We start from the raw sequence: 18,337 nt of genomic DNA, 5'->3' as shown, positions 1-18,337 counted from the left end.
GGCAGCTCGCCCACCGCTGCGCCGACCGTGCTAGCGAGGTGATCCTCAAAATGAGAGTGTTGGTGAGCCATCCCTCCTTTAAGGGATAAAGAAAATAAGGACTGGGTTATCTCTGCCGCCCAATCCAATATGTTCACCCTTCCATCGGATCCTATTGATCAGCTTCAATTGCCAAAGAGATTAACCCGGCTGCCTCCAGGATTTGTGTTTGGATTACTCTAGAGGAGGAAATAAATAGTTGTATGCTTGCTCAGGTGAGGGAAAATAGAAAGACTGAAGTTATATTTCATACCCATTCACTTGTCTTAGCAGCACATTAATGAATGAAGTGCAGACAAGCTCTTGTGAGCAAAGAAAAGCCCAGCTGGAATAAACAGTTGAGCATGCTAATCCAGTTAGGGGTTCTATATTCATCACCGAGGGTATTGCAATATCATTACTTCATTAAGGCTCAGCTCCACAAAGCAGAAGGAGCAGAGGTTCAACCCGTGGGATCTGTGGTTTCATCAAGCCTGACATCTCTGAGGTGGCACATCATTTTCATCTCCATTTGAAAACATTAATAAAAATTTGTTAGTTCAACATGAATGCTTCAGGAAGTGCCTCCCCAATCCAAAAAAAAATGGAGAGCTTGAATGCACCTCAATTAACTCCTGTTTATTAGGGAAGCAAGCACTTCATTACTGCACCACGGAAAAGGATTACAGCAATTAAAGCCTCTGAAGTGAGCATGGTGGGGTACTGTCCGGATATGCCGCAGGTTTTGCGGAGCTTATGCAAGAGGAGCAGGAGCAGCAGCTCTCCCGGAGGCTCAGTGCCCGCAGGCTGCTCCTCCAGCCCTGCACGACAGCGGGGACACGGGGACAGGGGACCCTCCACCGAGCTCGGGCAGGGCAAGGCTCACCGGGGCTCAGTGGAACTGGACAAAACAGCATCAAACTGCGAGCCCCAGCTCTGGTTTTCTGTGTCCTCAAGAGACAGGTCACTCCTGCTATGAACCAGATGAGAAAACCCAATTCCTACTACTCTGCAATTTTCCCAGATTTCAGCGCTTCAGGTGGATTAAGTTCTGGAAGTTCCAATGTGTTTCACTCTGCTTTCAGTTACAAACCCAGTTCCTTCCCAGCTCGACATGCTGCCTCCAGTTACCTGTCCCTGTGTACAAAGCCTCTGTCCCTACCAGACCTGTCAGAAAGCACAGACGCCTGAGAGGATTGCGCCAGCATCCGAAAGCTGTGCTTGAAAGAAAATCTGCCAACCCACTCAGTACCAGAGCCCCGCAGTACTGAGTAAGAGCTCTGTTTCACCAGCTCAGCCGGTAGCGTCCTCCGTATCCTCTGCCATTTTTCCTCAGGAAATACCCCCTAAGTGGGGGCATTTAACATCAAGCACAGCTTCTCCTTCCACATCTGCCTCTCCTCGGGGGTCAGAAACCCCCGTGGATGACGAGGACACTGGCAAAAGCTCTTGTCTAAAAATAAAAGTGTTTTTGAGCGAGCAGGAGCCCAACTGCTCTCCCTGGGGACACCTCACCGCTGAACGCTTTTCCCACGCATCCCAGGGGCATCTCCGGCTGCATTTCATGAGCACAGAGGGATCCCCCCCCAGCTGTAAATGTGCTAACATGGCACCAATTTTATCCCCAGTTCCCACTGTGGTTTCATCTGAGAAATGCGATTACAGCTTGGGAAATCTCCACATGGCCGCGTTGTGCCCGTCATCCCGGTGGGAGCTTTCCCTGCATCCATCCCCAGCTGCGCCGCTGCAACCTGCTCACGCACATGCTTCGTCTCCAGTCAAACTGGAGCAAAACCCTCTCCAGAGAGCTCACCTCCCGCAAGCAGGACTCGACCTGGCTGCTGGGGACATGGACGCTGCCTGGAATTGTCAGTCAGTGCCGGCAGGTCACCGGTAATACAAGGAAGGGAGCTATGAATTTACTGACACAGATAACTGGAGCAAATTTCCACTCTGGGAACCCTTGTCCTTTCTCCAGCCGAGTGAAGCTTTCGGTGTCCTACAGCTCCTCACGCTAACTCAAAAGCGGCATAAAATCCAGGGTCCCTGCAGTGCAAACGTGAATTTTTTCCTCCCAGTGATTTTCCAAGTGCTTTCCTGGGTGGCAAAGCATCACAAGTCATTACAGCACGGCTTCCAGACACCTTCTCCCATTTGCTCTACAACATACCAGGAGAGCATTTAACAGCCGAGTTTCCTGTCTTTGAACACATAGGAGCGAGTGTTTCTTCCACTGAAGTGACATTATTTTTTAAAACAGGCATCGCTCCCCAAACAGCCCTCGAGGGCTCCGTCCCCCCGCAAAGGGCTGAGAAGCTGCAGGGACAGGAATGAACAAGGTGCTGGGGGAGGGCAGGCAGCCTGGCACCGAAGAACAGCTGAGGATGGGGGTCAGCAGGATGAGCTGCTGGTCTGTCTGTGCCATCCCTCTGGATCCACCTGCAGCCTCCGGAATTAGCAGGGAGTTTTCAGCCGGGGGGAGTTCAGAGGATGGAGAGTGCGGGGAGCGGGCTGCGTGGCAGAGCAGGGGTCAGAGGGATGCAAGTGCAGACCATCAAATGGGAAGGTGACGCTGGGCACGGGGGAAGAAAGAGGAAAGATCCGAGCGGATCTCTGCGGGAGGACAGGATGCGGAGGGAGAGGAGGCAATTCTCAGAGCTCACAACCACCCCCCTACTTCGTGACTGAGTTGTCAGCGCCGCCAGCCCGGCTCTCGGGTTAATCCTCACTCACAGTCCGTTTAAAGGGAGACAACTGGGAAAGCTGGTTGATTTAAGAGTTGTGAGGCACCTGGTGCATCTGAAATGATTTCTCCAGAAGCCCAGGATGCTGCCTGGTCCACAGGGAAGGAGGAGGACTCTGCTACCCTGCGGGTTTCTTGTTCCATCGCCCTCCTTGTGCAGCTCTGCCAAAGCGAGTGTCTAAATTAAAGCACTCTGGTCGTGTTACTGCAGCACACCCACTGCGAGTTGGGGTTGTCTGTCAACTGGAAACAGTTTTTCCTGGCTGTAGCAGTTCCCAGTAGCCTGATTTATCTACAAGGTCTCTGGCAGGACATTCCTGAGGACACAGGCCAGAGGAAAACAGAAGTGGGAGGGCAGCAGCAGGAGTTTATCTGCAGCACTGGGAAGATTTCCATCCTAAGAGGCTGTGCCTTCAGCCTTTTGGCTTTGCAGCAAGGAAGCTCTTTCTGAAGTCCAGCCTGGAATTTCCATCTGATCTTTGCCATCTCTGATCACCTTCTCAGGACCTGTGCAAATAAGAGCTGATGCCTTCAAAACACCTACAGAGAGTTGTCACACCTCTGCATAGTCCTCACCCAGCTGAGCGGGGTCCTGCCCTCCCGGGGAGCGGGGAGGGCCTGTGAGGCATTACAGGAGCTGGTTTGCTCCCTGCCATTAGAGCACGCGTGTTACCCCACGGTCTGGGCACTGGAACGGCTCCTGCCCAGCAGGAGGGGACAGGCAGGTGTGGCACAGCCAGCCAACATGTCCCCAAAACCTGCCCGCAAGGCGGAAGGAGGGGGTTCACACCCCAAACCGAACCAGGACTCGGGGCCGAACTCACTGCCAATCCTGAGCGAAAAATCATCTTTCTGCGCCTTAATCCTACCATCTGTCAGTTCTAAAAACCACGTCCCTTTTCCCCCTTGCCTTCTAGCTGGTGTCTGGTTTTCCTCTTTACACTATAAAGCTATAGTATTCTCTTTATAGTACAAAGCCGCGCAAAACTAAGCGGCAGGGTTATTCCAACTCATTGTCTGGCGAGATGCGACTGAGGTCAGGCCTTGAAGTATTTCCATAAACAGTATTTAAGAAGTAAAATAATTCACACCGCATTCCTTGTAAGCAGTTGCCCGAGAGGGATCTGAGCAAAGCCTGGAGACCTAGTCGGCTCCCGGCTCGGGAGAAGGGAAGGTCACCTCCACAGCTGGGGATATCCCAGGAGCTGCCCCTCCGCTGCTCCACAGACAGAGCTCTGCTGGGGCAGCAGTGAGGGGGTCAAGGAGCGCACCCACCCCTTCACTTGCACAGGGGGAAAGAAAGGGAAGAGCTGGAAGGAGGAGGAGGAGGAGGAGCCCTATACCTCACTTTGTGTCTTAATTTCAGAGCTTTTTTGCATTGTTTCTACGTCTCAGCAGCAAGGTCTGCAGCGTGACCAGAACCAGCGCTATTGATTTCCAATGCCAACGCGCGTACTTTCATTATTACAGCCCCAAGATGTTATTAGATGATTTTAATTAAGGGAATCCCACGGAGCACACGGACTGTACGTGCTCCCCCTGGCAGGGCAGCTGAGTTGCGATAACCAGGTTTAGAGAGCAGGATGCCTGCGATGCCCACACCCCGAGCTGCCCCACCCCAGCTTGCGGGGCATCACCTCGGCTTGGGAAGCGGCACTGGTGCTTCCCCAGCGACAGCACCACCAGCCCCACAGCTCCCACCCCCATCCCCATGACACCTCCACAACTGCGCTGAGCCACCGCACACACAACCAGGGCAGGGGGTCCTTCTGCAGCAATCCCTAATGTCCAGAGCCGGACAGCACCCCGCAGCTCCCCCAGGACCTTACTGGGACCAACGCACCTGCAGCGGCCTTAATTCAGGATTTCGTACAGGGCGTGTGGCAGAGACCCGACAATCGGTTCATCAGGTTCACGTGCTGCTGCTACCCAGCAAGTCCCACTCACCACGGGGCTGGAAGATGCTGGAAACATCTCTTCCAAATAGCCCTTAAATACATTACACACAGCACGAAGAAAGCAATGCACCAACCAGACGCTCAGCACTATAGCAGGGGATGTGCCTGCAGCATCCTCTCCAAACTGGGCATCAGCTGGACTGCTGTACTTCATAATCTTGGTTTTTCTTGCTTAGCTCTCTAAAACTGGAGGTCAAGCTCGAGCCCTGCACCAGCCCTCTGGGAAGCAGCAGACAGGGCAGGGGCACGGTCCCGGTTTGGATCTAGGGCCCAGGCATGGCAGCAGGAGCCCCACGGGGCTGCTCCACTGCTGCTCGTCCCACGCGCGTCAGGAAGAGGGGGAGGATTGTTTTGCCCAACTTGATGTGGTTTCCCCACAGACAATCTGCTCGCTGCAGACCCTCTGCGGAGAGGAGGAACGCCAGCTCCTGTTCACTGCTTTATAAATAGGGTGGGAAATAGGAAACCTTCACTCCTCAGCTTCCCTGTCAGAAATCTCTTCCTTGAACCTGCTTTTTAATTAAGTCAACTTGAGCTCAGCTGCATTTCAAGCTGCTTTTGCATCTCCCACTCACAAGTATCCCCTCCTCCTGAGTTTGCTTAACTTAGTGCAAATCGGTTTTTGCCACTGAATTCATGCTACTCTCAGTCTAGCTCCCAGTTTACACCGTACAGCCATTACATTACACGGGAGATACTGGTTCACCTACAATCAAAGAAATAATGGGGGGGAACCAGCTCCAGGAAAAGAGCAAGGAAGTCAGGGGTTATTTAACATGCTGTGGAAATTCCGTCCGTTTACCTTTCCCAGGCCCATCTGCAGCTTCCTGCCCTGTGCACTACCCCAACAGACCCAGGGCCAGGAGGCTGCGCTCCGGCCGCAGCAAGGCTCTGCTCCCGGTAGCGCGGAGGCTCCCAGCATCGCGCTACCTTCCCAGTGGTCACCAAGTGCCTGGCCAAAACCTGCCTCCCACGGGGCCCGCTCTAGCTACACCACGCTCCCGGGCTGGGAAAAGGGGCTGATCCCTGTATCAGCTACAGGAGAAGCTCCAGACAACAACAATTCTTTATCCAAATACCGTTCAATGAACATACCGTAGACCTACGGGTCTGCTCGGTGCTCTGATCGCTCCCCCAGCCCCTCAGCCTCTCCCACGGCTCTGAAAGGGGCCGCAGGGAGGCGAAACGCCCACCCCAAGGCCACGGCACCCGGAAGGAAGCAATAACCCCGCTGCAGAGGGCGGCCTGCGGGCAGGGGCTGCTGTTTGCTCTCTACTTCAGAGTTCATAAAAGAAGTTCTCCTTCAGTCAGTAGATATTATCCCATTAACCCTTCCAGAGACCTGCCCCCACCCTCCATGCTCCCTGTAGCACTTTGCTCGTTTGTGCTAACGAGGCATGTGTTATTGCTCATGTTTACGACGGGGTGAGGTATCTCATTAATTAGCTCTGCATGAATCAATAGGAGCCGCTGCACACACAACCCTTGGTAATTCATAATGCTGTAGCTGAAGAAAGAGCGTCCTTAGCGCTGGACAAACAGCGATCGCTACGACAAATCTTGGAATTATCACAAAAATCACAGCTTTGGGGGTTGGTGGGAACAATTGAGTGGTTGGGTCACTGCTGAGGAGACGAGTGGTACGGTTACACCCACTGTCACTGATGACAAAGGTGTAGCACCATACAATGACTAACATGCATTTTTAATTGGATTTGAATCTATTAATGAAGTTTTCCTATTCCACCTCCTCTGTAATTGGAACGGTCTTCAGATTTCCCCTCTTCTGAGCTACCAAACTAATAATTTACCCACTTTAATTTGTGATTCACTTAGTTTGTTTAGTCATAATAATGAATATTCAGCTTCATTAGCACATATTTGGTTCAATTCATACTGAAACGCGTTCAGCTCTGTCAGTGTGACAGTTGGATCACTCTGCAGAGCAGCGACTCCCAGCTCCGCGCGGCGACAGGGTGTTGGTGGCACTTGCTGCTTGTCACCCCTCCGGGAGCAGGGGTGGCCTTGCAGGGTGCCCTGCGGTGGGTGCTGCCCTCCGCAGAGGTTGGGGCTGGGCAGCCAGTGCCCCAGGACAGCGCTGGGGGCTGGTCCCCTCTTGCTGCCCCATCCAAAGCCCCTTCCCACTGCAGCAGGCTCAGCATGGATGGGATCAGGCCCCTGCTCTGGTGTGAACACCCAGCCCTGCACACACCCAGTGCCAAACCCTGGGTAGAGGGGCCAGAAGCAAGACAAACCCGTCCCAGGCAGGCAGGGAGCGGGGCAGGGTGCCCCCCGCCAAGACAGGGACCCCGCGCTGCAGCCACCCTGGAGCGAGCGGCGCGTTCAGCCAAAGGCACCAATCCCAGCACCACGTGAGCTGCCTCTCGTGTGCATCGTCTTCTTTCAGGAGATGGCAAAGATTTTTAATAGCTGATTTTGATCATTGAGGGGAATTTAGAATTCCTTCGGTGCCGTCGTGCTGCCGGGCAGTTCCAGCGCGTCCCTTTGCATCCCCTGCTCTGTGTGTAGCTGTTTGTAAACTGCGCGTACAGATGACAGGAAAATAATGAAAGCATTTTTCAGAGCGGACCCTGTTGTCATTCCCCCTTTTTTCCTTTCATTCCTCGGAATAAAGTGCTGCTTTTAAGTCAGCAAATCTTTCAGCTGTAATTACCCTGGACATTCAGAACTGACAATTAAGAAATGGGAAAAAAAAAGAATAAAATAAAGGAAGGTAAAATAACCATTCATAAAAAACGTGTAACATCACACATTTACAAAATGCCTACCCCAGGCAGATCTTTCCCACTGTGAAAGATGTTAGCCAAGGCATTTCTAAAAAACCCTGAGCTTTTGTCCTCAGAAAAGCCCAGGCTGTGCTGTGCAACAGCCTCCCCCTCCCCGGGATGCTAGGCTGCAGGCCTGGGGGCTCCGTTTCACCCTCCCCGCTCCAAGTAACCATCTGGAAATCGATTGGGAAGACCTCTCCCCAAAAATGGGGTCTTCAGTTATTACCCTGAGCAGGGTGAGGAGCAGCTTGGGGAGCGCAGGGGCAGGCGCTGCCCCTCAAGCCCCTGGGAGCAGCCCCCACCCCAGCACACCCAACAGGCACCGCTTGCTGGCCGAGTCTGCTTTCCCTCGCTGTTTAACAACATTAAAATAGAAAGATGAAAGGGCTAAAATAAGTGGCTAAATCTCCCAATTACATCTCTGGCTGCCCCTGAGCACCAGTAGCACAGGGCAGCTGAATCCCTCCGGGCCTTGCCCCCGCTTTGGCACCGCACACCCCTCGGAAACCTGTGAAATCTATTACAGACCTTTGATCTCTCCTACACAAAGGTTCTTCTGTAGAGAGGAGATTGGATTAAGCAGAAACAATTTTTTTCTGGAGAACTCTGTGGGTTTTGGGTTTTTTTTCCCCCTTTCTCTGCTTTCTTTTTTAAAAAGGGTGACAAAAGCAGATGTTAACAGCAAAGACCCGGAGAAGGGTGTGGGATTGTCAGCTCCCGAATGGAATCCATTTCATCAATCAAATTCAGCATCCATCAGCAGCAACTTCTCAGCATGTGGCATAAAAATCTTGTAAAGCTGAACTGTTAAATATTTAGGGCAGATGACAAACAATATGTCATAATATTTGGAGAACTGCATTTGCTATTCAATGCATCATCTCACTTAAAGCCCTGATTTTTGGAAGCATCAACACAAGAATGAGAAACAATCAGTTGACTGCTGGTATTTGGTTACATTGTAAATGAAGTGTAGGATTTAATTTAGATTTCTTAAGTCTAATATTATATGCTACACGCCAGGTGGGTATTAACATTTATTAGCTGGGGCTTAGCAATGAATATTTAAGAAGAATTTAATTAACATGCAATAATTGTAATTTTAATTGGGCTGAATTTTTATTTGAGACTTCATTGCATTGCAGGACACCTTCCATCTCCTATTTCTACCAGTATATTTCTATTTCCAGGGAAAACAGGATGTAATAAGTGGTAGGGAAGGAAAATGGCCAGAGAACATCACAAAGCTCAGCCAGCCAAGCCGTGTGGACACGAGGCCGAGCACTGGGGAGGAGCGCAAGCCCGGTCAGTCTTGCTGCTCCTCCTCGGCAAGGTCCCTCCCTACGTACAGTTTTCCTTCTTACGAAGGAATCCTTATGTTCATTCTCACATGTGTCTGAGGTCACCCCTGGCTTTGGTGGCTCTGTGCTGTCTGATGAGCCCCAGGGCTCCCTCAGTGCAGAGATTTGCATATTCCGCTTTAACGGAGAAGGCAGATTTTCTTTCCAAAAAAAAAAAGCGTTTCTGGTTTTCAACGCCCTGTGTTCAGTTAGCAGTGAATTTTCACAAATTGATCAGTCAGACCCAATTTGCACAGGGATAAGTGAGAAAAGCATTTGCCTGCTCGGGCGGAGGCTCTGCTGTAGCACCGTAATTAATCGCTGCGAGCGCACGGTGTGCGGCGGCCGGGGGAGCCCCGAACTGGCGCGCGCTGAGCTCCGCCGCACGTAATAAGGACAAATCTGAAGTATTTTGTCATCCTGCAAGTTTTGTTACAATCCTGGTCCATCACAGGCACAAGCCTGGATTTATTTCAGTTGCGGCCTTGCTTCTCTGCTTCGTATTTCGCTCGAGCTGTGCACCAGACGGGCATCGCGTCCAACGCTAGATTACACCGCGCGCCAATAAAACGCAGGAGAAAAATCTACTTACGGCTCTGTTGCCTAAACCCTGGATTATAGATCCTTAATAATGTTAAGCCCTCAAAGATAGTTTTCTCCCATATATTACAATTTAAAACGTGCTGATAGCCCAAAGCACAACCATAAAAATGCCATCGGAGCATGCCCGAGTCATCGGTGATTTCCACAGGATCACCAAGGTTGGAAAAGACCTCTAAGATCACCTAGTCCAACCATCAACCCAACACTCCTCTTCCAGCCCAAGTGTGCTGCATTTACACAGCCCGGGTAAGGAGTCGCTGACCCCAGGCGGGCTCTCCGCCCCGACGCGCTGTCCCGTGGGCATCGGACCCGGCGGCGGTGGGCACAGTCTGACCCGGCAGTGGGGTGTCCCAGAGCGCAGCCATCAAAATACTGTGGGTTAAACCCACACTTCTGGCGACCCAGGCATAAAAATGCAAGTGGTTAATTAGTCAAAAGTGAGCCCAAGTATTCAGTGAGGTGTCCGATGACGAGAACGATTCGAACACGAGTGGCCCAAAGCCTGCGAGATCTGCCTTTGTCAGAGAAATAAGCCCATGTAAAAGAAAACCGTAGAGCCCCTGGGAGCCTTTCCCAGCCACCACCGAGGGAAACCGGAGCGACGGGATGTCACTGGGCTCCTTCTGGCAGCCCTGCCCCGTGCGGGTTTCTTGGGCTGCAACTCACGGGTCACTTGTGGAGATCTGCGTTATGCTGTGAGCTGTATCTTGGGTAAATGACATGTTTCCTGGCATTTTCATTGCCCTTATCTTGATGGGAATCTATTCTCAGGAGATTATGATGCTGCCTTTTTTTTTTCTCTCTTTTAAATTAATTGAGCCTGCTTAAAAAACAAAAATGCCCATTTCATTTTAATCATGTATTATGCAAATTAAAAATGTAAATATCATTAAGAAATCTGTTGCTAACTTAATTTATTTCTGCTGTAGCACTGCTGAAGGCCTTTGATCTCAGATTAGCACTTTGATCGGCTCCCTTGGTTGGGGTTACGTACTGCTGCTGCCGTAAAAGCCTTCTCAGATGTTAAACACGCAACGCCAGAACAGCTTGCTCAAAGAAATGGCAGAGGAAACATTGCCAATTAGGCCAAGCGAGCGGGAGTTGGGAATGAGGAGAAGTTTGTTTCTAGGAGCTGCAAACCATGCCCCGGCGCCGCGGGGATGGGCTCTGCCTGCGCCCGGATGCGCCGATGAGGATGCGGATGCACGTGCGCAGCAAACCCAACCTGGGTGGCCCATGGGCCGAGTGGGAATTCCTGGGGGGAGTGGCACACCCTTCAGACTGTCCCTGTCTACTTCCCATTAAAAAACAAGCCACCATAATCTATTAATTCCTCATTTACTGCGAGTAAAGTGCTGATACGCACATTTTAGTTACAGTGGTTTTAATCAGTTAATTTAACCAGAAGCATTAATAATGTATTTCTTTGCCACTTGACTGCTCGTCTGTTAAACAGCTTATACATGGGAGAGGAATGTCACCCCCTGTGACATGAAGCACCTAATACAGTGCAAATGAAACAGCATTTTGCATATTCAATATCACAATGAGAAGAACGAGGGAGACGCCGTCTCTTGGGAATAGATCTGCCTGCTGTGACAGGCTGTCTGTCCTGGCAGGCGGGAAAATCCCTCCTTATGGGACACACACGTTGCGTGTCTCCGATTTTCTGCTTGAATTCATTTTCCTGGCATCGCTCAGCAAGTACCTGGCCTTTCATTATCTGCAAAGCGTGGTGGAATCTGAGGTCCTGGGAATGCTGCTCAGCCCATCAGCTCCTCCCGTCAGCTGCTGTGGGGTCCCCAGGACCCCCCTGAGAGGCAAGCGATGCAGGGGGAGCCCGGCTGAGGTTCAGCCCTGTGCTGATGACCCACAGTGCTGGTGGGGGCTGCCGGGGCCCTGGGCCTGCCCATAGGGTTAAAAATCTGGGGTTTCACACTTGCCTTTGTGCTGGGGACACGGGGAGCCTCTGGCCATCTCGGGGGCCGGCAGTTCCCCTGTACCGCTCCTCCCCTGAGCTCAGGGAAGGGTTCAGAGCAGGGCGAGCGCTGTATCCCCTGCCCTGCATCATGCCTCTTCGGAAGCTGCCTGGGAGTTTGACAAACCGGGCAATGGAACGGGGCGGCCAGGACCCCCCAGCTGGGCTATCCCAGCGGGCAGAGAGATCTCAGAGGGGCTGCGCTGAGCACCCCTTGGCTCCATCTCGCTGCAGAGTACCATGGGCACGGGGGAATCTTCCAGCCGGGCAGGCACAACACAGGCTTCGTGGTGGCAGGGTGGGCCCTGGGGCCCTTGGAAAGTAGAGCTGGAAATACCCTGGACCTAAGAGCCAGAGAAATTGCCAGGAGAGAAATGTTTGTCTGTCCGGGGACAGGCCCAATTCCTTTTTAATTCTTATGAGCACAGGCAGCGTGTGAGCGTAAGCGGTCCAGACACACCGACTCGGAGGTTAACCCTCTTCCTGCGTTCGGAGTCAGATCCCCCTCCTGGGTTTTTAGCAATTAGCATCCAGAGAGAGCAGCCTCCTTGGGCAGGGGACAGCTTGGGGCTTCCTGCACGGAGTCTCTCTTGCGTGATACATGTTTATGAAGCCTGAAATTGCTTTGGAGACGTGGCTGTGCTGCATCACATTAAGCAGTGCCACACTGAAGTGACAGGGCTGATGCATGATCAGCAGCAGTTTAAGGGGACAGGAACTCAGATCCTGCCGCTCCGTTCTTCTGTCAAAAGCAGAAACCCAGTGACAGACCTAAGAAATCATTTCAGCTCCTTCCCAGAAGGTTTGTTTCAGTAAGTTTGCAAGTCCTGTTTACTGCTTTTGCACGGGGCCCGTCCACAGTCGCACTGCAGGGAGCACATCCCGGGCTGACAAGTTCAGCCCCATGGGAGCACGGGGAGGGTGAGGGCAGAGGGCTGCACTGTATGGCCCCGGGGCGCAAAAGGCTCTCTATGCAATAGGCGCTGAAGGGTGGGAGCCCAACATTGCTCAGCTCTGCCCTCCTCACTCCTCAGGTCATAGGATGACTCTGTCTCCGTTGGGAGAAGCCCAGCTGGCATCAGCACCAGATGCAGGGGCTCCGCTCAACGCCTGGCTGAGCAAGGACCAGCCCCAGCTTCGGCTCCAGTCGCTTGTGGAGCATTTGATAGTAGCAGCTCCTTGGGGAAAAGGGGAAGGAGAGATTTCTTGTGAACAAGTCTGTCATTGCATTCCCTTTTTTCAGTGATCTTTATTGCCTCCTGGATTTTGCTGCTTTCAGTATTATTGCATCTGAGGCTGTGACAGTCTCACGCTGACGGGCAGTCTCTGGGTGTTTTAGTTCCATACCCAGGGCACAACTGGATGCTTCTGAGAACTTTAATTCCCACCAGTGTTATCTCATTTCTCTTTATCGGTATAAACACCGGCCCTGGAGGGACCTGGACCATGACAGCGAAATTCTCTCCGCTGGGCGGGTCAGATAAGCAGAAGCATCAGTCCTCAAAGCCTTCCCGGGGAGGCACATGTTGTGAGGAAGGGCTCTCCTCCCATCCCCCAGCCTCGGGGACATGCCGAGCAGCATCCCGGGGGACCAGGCACGGAATGATGCGCCCTGGGCCTGATCGGCCTGTTTGCTAACACTGTCCCCAGAACAGAGCCCGTCGGAAGAGGACAAACCGCCCTGCCGCAGCCAGTCCTCTTCTTCAACATGAGAGATGTTGTGTGACCTCGGAGAAAAACCACATCAAATCCGGCTCCTGGGGCAGGAGAGGTCTGTGCGACGCAGGCAGGAGCTCTCGCGTCCCTGGAGGAGCTCAGGCTGGCTCCATCCTCAGTAAGAGCTATCTCAAAACAAGCATTTCTTCCAGGGTGTCACATGGAAAGAGACTGTCAGAAAGCTGTCTAAATGTGTTAACAACACTGTCAGCGGGGGAGAGAAAAGTGTGATCAGGAAGAGTTGTTCTTCAAAGCTAAGTAACTCGGTGATTTTATAAGGAGCAAAAGATAAGAGATCACACCACACACTGAGGGCGGCTGGATTTCTCTTTCCGAGAATGAAGCTGTTTGTTTTGTTAAAAAGGGGAAGAGGGGAGAAAGTGAAAACCTGAAATACTTTGACTTTCTCGACTTAGCTTTCGACAAAGCTAAAAATAACTCTCATTGCATTCAGCCTGCCCAGCCGCAGCTCAAGATAAGCCAAAGCACTGGAAAAGGATTCCCATCCCATTGACCAGGCTTCCTCCCGGCTCCCCCCTGGGGCCATCCCAGCATCATCGCCTGGAGGTGGGAGGAGGGCAGCATGCCTTGATGCAGGCAGACTTGGGCTTGTTCTGATTGGCATCAGTGGGATTTTGGGTGTTTTGTGGGATCCACATTTTATCCTGAAGAGAGGCTAATTCCTGCTACTCAGTTAAAGCGTGATCCTCTGTTTTGCAGCTGAACCCGCGCCGCGGCAGCGCCAGCCTCCTTCCACGCGCCGGCCCTGCTACTGCTCTCCTGCTCTAGACCTAAAGGAGAGTTTCAGTCATTTGCTTTGGATTCTCCATTTTGAATTTCTAGAACTCCCCGCCCTCAGCAGCAGCGCCAGTGGTCATCAAATAAAATAACACAAACAAGAAGAAGTGAAGTTGATTCTAATTAGTGTGTTTTCCCATATGCTGATTGACAGTCTCTGGAGAGCAATTAGCCTGCTTTACACGTAAAAGACAAATGAATAATTATTTAACCTGCCTGGTGATTGATATGTAAAATCCAAGAAGTCAGAGGTAATACTGGATGACTCCACCACAAAATGTATAGAACTTATATTGATGCTGTCCTGCTTGAGACGGCAGCGACAGTTTGTGCTGAGGCACAGACCTGGACCCCGTTGCACTAAAGGCTGGACAAACATGGCATAAAAATAAGGTTTTGAGGGAAAAACGTACATGCCAACAAACTCGAGCAGGAGCTGTTAAACCTCAGTGTGTGCTGAACAGCCCACGGCACTGCAGTAGGGAGCCTATGGGCTGCATGACGGGTCACGGTCCCCTCCTGCACCAAGTAGGCAGCAAAGGCTCTCGTGAACACCAGGAGAGCGTTGGGTGAGCGACCTCGGCACGGCCGTCTCGTGCCCGTCTGCAAAGCCACGGGAGGTAAAGACGGAAGGAAGGGGAAGCTGGGACCTAGGCAGAGGCAATGCTGAGGAAAGGTTGGCAGCGCCCGGTCGAGTGAGCAGCACCCATTAATCTCCAAGACATGTGAAATAACTTTGAAAACAGGGCGGAGGCAGAAATGGTTTAGAGAGAGGCAGCGACATTAAGGGCCTTTAGTTTTACTCTCTCAGATGAAACTTGTCTATAGGTAGCATATAAAAGTGAGAACTGTTTTGTTGTTGACTTTTTACAGCCTGTTTACCTTCTGTATTTTTACAAGAGTACAGCCAGGGTGACGTCAGTGTCGCAGGACCCACACACGACCCCTCTCTGGGGAGCACGGGGAGAGCTGACCCACTCTGCCGTCTGAGCGCTTGGCAGCAGGTTGCCCAGCTCTGCACTGCTCCATCTTTCCCACTGGGGTTTGTGGGGACGCTGGGGTCCCCCCTGCCCCGTGATCAGCCAGCTGATGGCACCTCCCTCGTTCTCTCAATAGCATGAGCCAATATTCTCCATTTTGCTCAAATGGAAAAGCTGCAACAATTATTTTCATAATTAGCTGGGTTTTCAAATTAATGCCAGTTATGCTATGTAATCATGATGAAGATTATGCATTCATCAGCTGTTTCAAGCCAGTTATTAGGCTCTTTAAATAATGATGGGAATGAACATCTCTGAAGGAGAGGCGCACAAGCCAAGAGGGCTCCAGGAGCCGGGAGCTGCTGCCGAAGGGACGGGGCTGTGCTCAGCACGCCCGGCTGCAGTGTGCATCGGCCGTCGGATGCCCCTTGTCCCCTGGGTTTCAGAAAAGAGAGCAGGCTGCCGCACGGAGTGGCTGCTCTTCCCACCTTAGCAACTGCAGTAGATGTCACATTGTCCCAGTGTCTCCAGAAGTCCAACCAGAAATGCGTTACTGCTGCCAGTCTGCCTTCTCATCGCCTGGCACTAAATTCCAGGTACTGGGTGGCTGCACAGAAAATTCTTTTCTGTCAAAAAGCCTATTATATCCAGTTGGCTGCCTGGAACGTGACTTTATTTGGGATCAAACACCAATAATCCACATACCCAGCCCTTCATTTTATCATAATAAGACATGCTCCAAAGGAACCCTGGAAGCTCTGGGCTAGGAGAAAGCCTAATGTCAGATAATCAATGTAACATGAACCCAGATATCACTTCAGGATGATGCTGGAAAACACAAAATCCCTGGCTGAAATGTTCTGGACCATAAAGCTTTGCACAGAAAGACAGGGACAAATTTAATGCTCACTTTTGTTTATTGTTTCTCCTCTAATACTGTGTATGAAATTCCTCTGCCCTAAGAAACTGATTGGTCTACCAACGTGTCCAAACTTCGATGTGGATGAACCATTTTCCTTGCACTGGTCAATAACCAAATATTTTGGCATGACCCAGTGAGAACGACACACTGGGACAATGTTGCTAGGCTCCTGCCTACACTGCTGGGCATTCTAGTTGGAAAACCTGGTCGTAAGGGTCTTGCTGAAGGCTGCATGGGACTGAAATGGATCTCCAGAATGAGCATCCAGCCTCCTTTTCTTTGTTCTTCCCGCTGTTACCTAGGATAGTAGTGTGAGCAGTGATATTACCTTTTCTACAGAGACATGCAGTGAACAGCTCGAATGTTTTTGGTTGTTTATGAATGTAAATTAATTACCACACTCGCTTTACAGCCGGGGACACAGGTACACAGTGTCTGCAGGGGAGAGGAGGGAAGTGACTTGCTGCAATCACGGGGAGCAGAAAAGTCAGGGGCCTTCTGCAACGCCCTCTGCACCCCGGCTGTGGAGTCTCCCAGCCCTGCGCCTGCGGTCGCTCAGCTCTTGGCTTTGGCCGGGTTCCTGCGAGGACGCACAGAGCGTGGCTGTACACGGAAAGGTCAGCTTGGCTCTTGCCAAACTGGCACCCCTGGCAAACACCAAACTGCCACGAAAACTGCAGATAATGTGTTTGGGCGCCTGGAGGAAGATTCATGCAGTTGCTTGAAAACTAGGCAGGCTGAGTAGGCATCTGTTGTCTCTAACAAAACATTTTAGGTCTACCTTAAATTGAAGAGGAAGATTTTCCTCCTGCTAATGAACCCAGAGACCATCTGTTACCAATTGCACTTGCTTACCTCGCTCATCCATTAATTATTTTGGTTTAATTTTAATAAGATAGAGCAAGGTTTATGTGTCTTCCCGTAGTTCTGGAAGGGGGACGGGCCGGTGCCTACATCTCAGAGACAAGGACACGCAATTACATAATTTACGCCTGCGCTGAGTCACTTCAATTAGAGTGGCTGTCAGTGGGGAACTGAGGACAAGACTCGCAGATACGCAGCCAAGAAACCCAGCGATGCTGTGACATGAGCTTGTTGCCCTTGGGGAGGTGTAATGGCATTAACAACTTCTGAACACGGGAAAGCATGCGTCCAAGATGTGCATTATTGAGCAGATAAGCTGTAGGGTAGGCAAATTCAGAAGTCTCGGCTGGTCTGAATTAGGAACTTGGATAACTAAACATGAGGAACGATAAAAGATGAGAAGGGCACTAAAAACAGCACTAAAAATAGCAAGCGGCAGTGCGGCACTGCCTGCCTCCTGCGTGAGGATGTGGGGATGGGGGACAAGGTGGGGAGGGGTCCAGCAGGGCAGGAAGGGAAGGGCAGTGCCAGCTTCGCCCCACAGCAACTCCACCAGCACAAACCTGAGCGTCCCTGCGGCTGAGCAACCAGCCTGTCCGCACTTCCCAAGGTTTGGTCCTAAAGTTTTATGGGAAGACACTCATCTGCCTCATAAAAATATTCCAAGACTGTAAATTTGTCCCTTGTTGCCCTGCAAAGCTGGCATTTGGAACACTTTCATGGCCCAGCATCTAATAAAAAATCTGATTTAAGGTCTTTATTTCAGCCTGGGAAATGTCCCGGAGCAAGACCTCTCCGGCCTGCCAGCGCCACAGCTCTGTCCAAGAGTTTTCGCATCCTTGCTCCGTAAGAATATGAATCAAACTTTAGGTGGGTTAATGCTGGTGTTGTCTTGTGTTGCAGGAGGAATCTTTGAGTATGCCGACGGCCCCAATACCCAGGTTATGAGTGCTGAGGAGCAAGCCTTCAGATTTTCTGCTAATATTATTAACAGAAACAGAACTTTGTTGCCTAACACAACACTCACCTACGACATTCAGAGGATACACTTCCACGACAGCTTTGAAGCAACTAAGAAAGGTAAGAGCACAGCTCCCTTCCCAGCTCTGGGGCATTTATTCATTAAAAAAAAGGCACGGTTTGGCTCGAGACCCAGCAGCTCATTTTGTCCTGCTCTACCCCAGCGACTGAGATAAGAAGTGCTCCAGGACCTGAACCTCCAGAGGCATTTTAATCTAAGGGGAACAACTATTCTTTTTTCCACCTGCAAACCTCACAAAACTCCTTTCAGTGTTTGCTGCTCACCCTGAGCGAAGGTCTGTAGGCCATGCCTTTGTTTATTTTACTGTCTCCCTGGCAGTTTCAACATCCCTAGTGAAGAAATTCTGTTCTTTTCCTAACAGACAAGCACTTTTTCTTAGCGGGTAAGAGCAGCCCTCTTGAACTGCTGACGGGGAGGGAAGAAATGGGACCACACTGCAAAGGCTGTGGGGCTGATGGCCTGAAGGCTTGAGTTTGCTCCTGGTTTGGGAGAAATGAAACTTGCTGAGCTGGCAGTTAAGAGGGTGTCACGGAGGGAGGGAGGGGGTATCTGCGGGTTCACCATCCCTTTTTAAGATTGTTCCGTT

General features: G+C 51.4%; 1 protein-coding gene across 1 annotated transcript in view; it reads left to right on the top strand.

Moving 5' to 3' along the window:
• The first annotated feature begins 1,781 nt into the window (after nt 1-1,781).
• Nucleotides 1,782-18,337, top strand: part of GRIK3 (glutamate receptor, ionotropic, kainate 3) — a 67,404-nt gene continuing 50,848 nt past the window's right edge. The window contains exons 1-3 of the mRNA XM_010160692.1: nt 1,782-1,911; nt 8,092-8,154; nt 17,613-17,789. Of these exons, the coding sequence (XP_010158994.1) occupies nt 1,782-1,911; nt 8,092-8,154; nt 17,613-17,789 (370 nt within the window). The remainder of the gene's footprint in view (nt 1,912-8,091; nt 8,155-17,612; nt 17,790-18,337) is intronic.

Source organism: Eurypyga helias, unplaced genomic scaffold, assembly GCF_000690775.1.
Source record: "Eurypyga helias isolate BGI_N326 unplaced genomic scaffold, ASM69077v1 scaffold13431, whole genome shotgun sequence".
In the NCBI taxonomy this organism is placed as follows: Eukaryota; Metazoa; Chordata; class Aves; order Eurypygiformes; family Eurypygidae; genus Eurypyga; species Eurypyga helias.
Note: the sequence above shows the minus strand (reverse complement) of the source record. Positions and strands in the feature narration are given on the sequence as shown.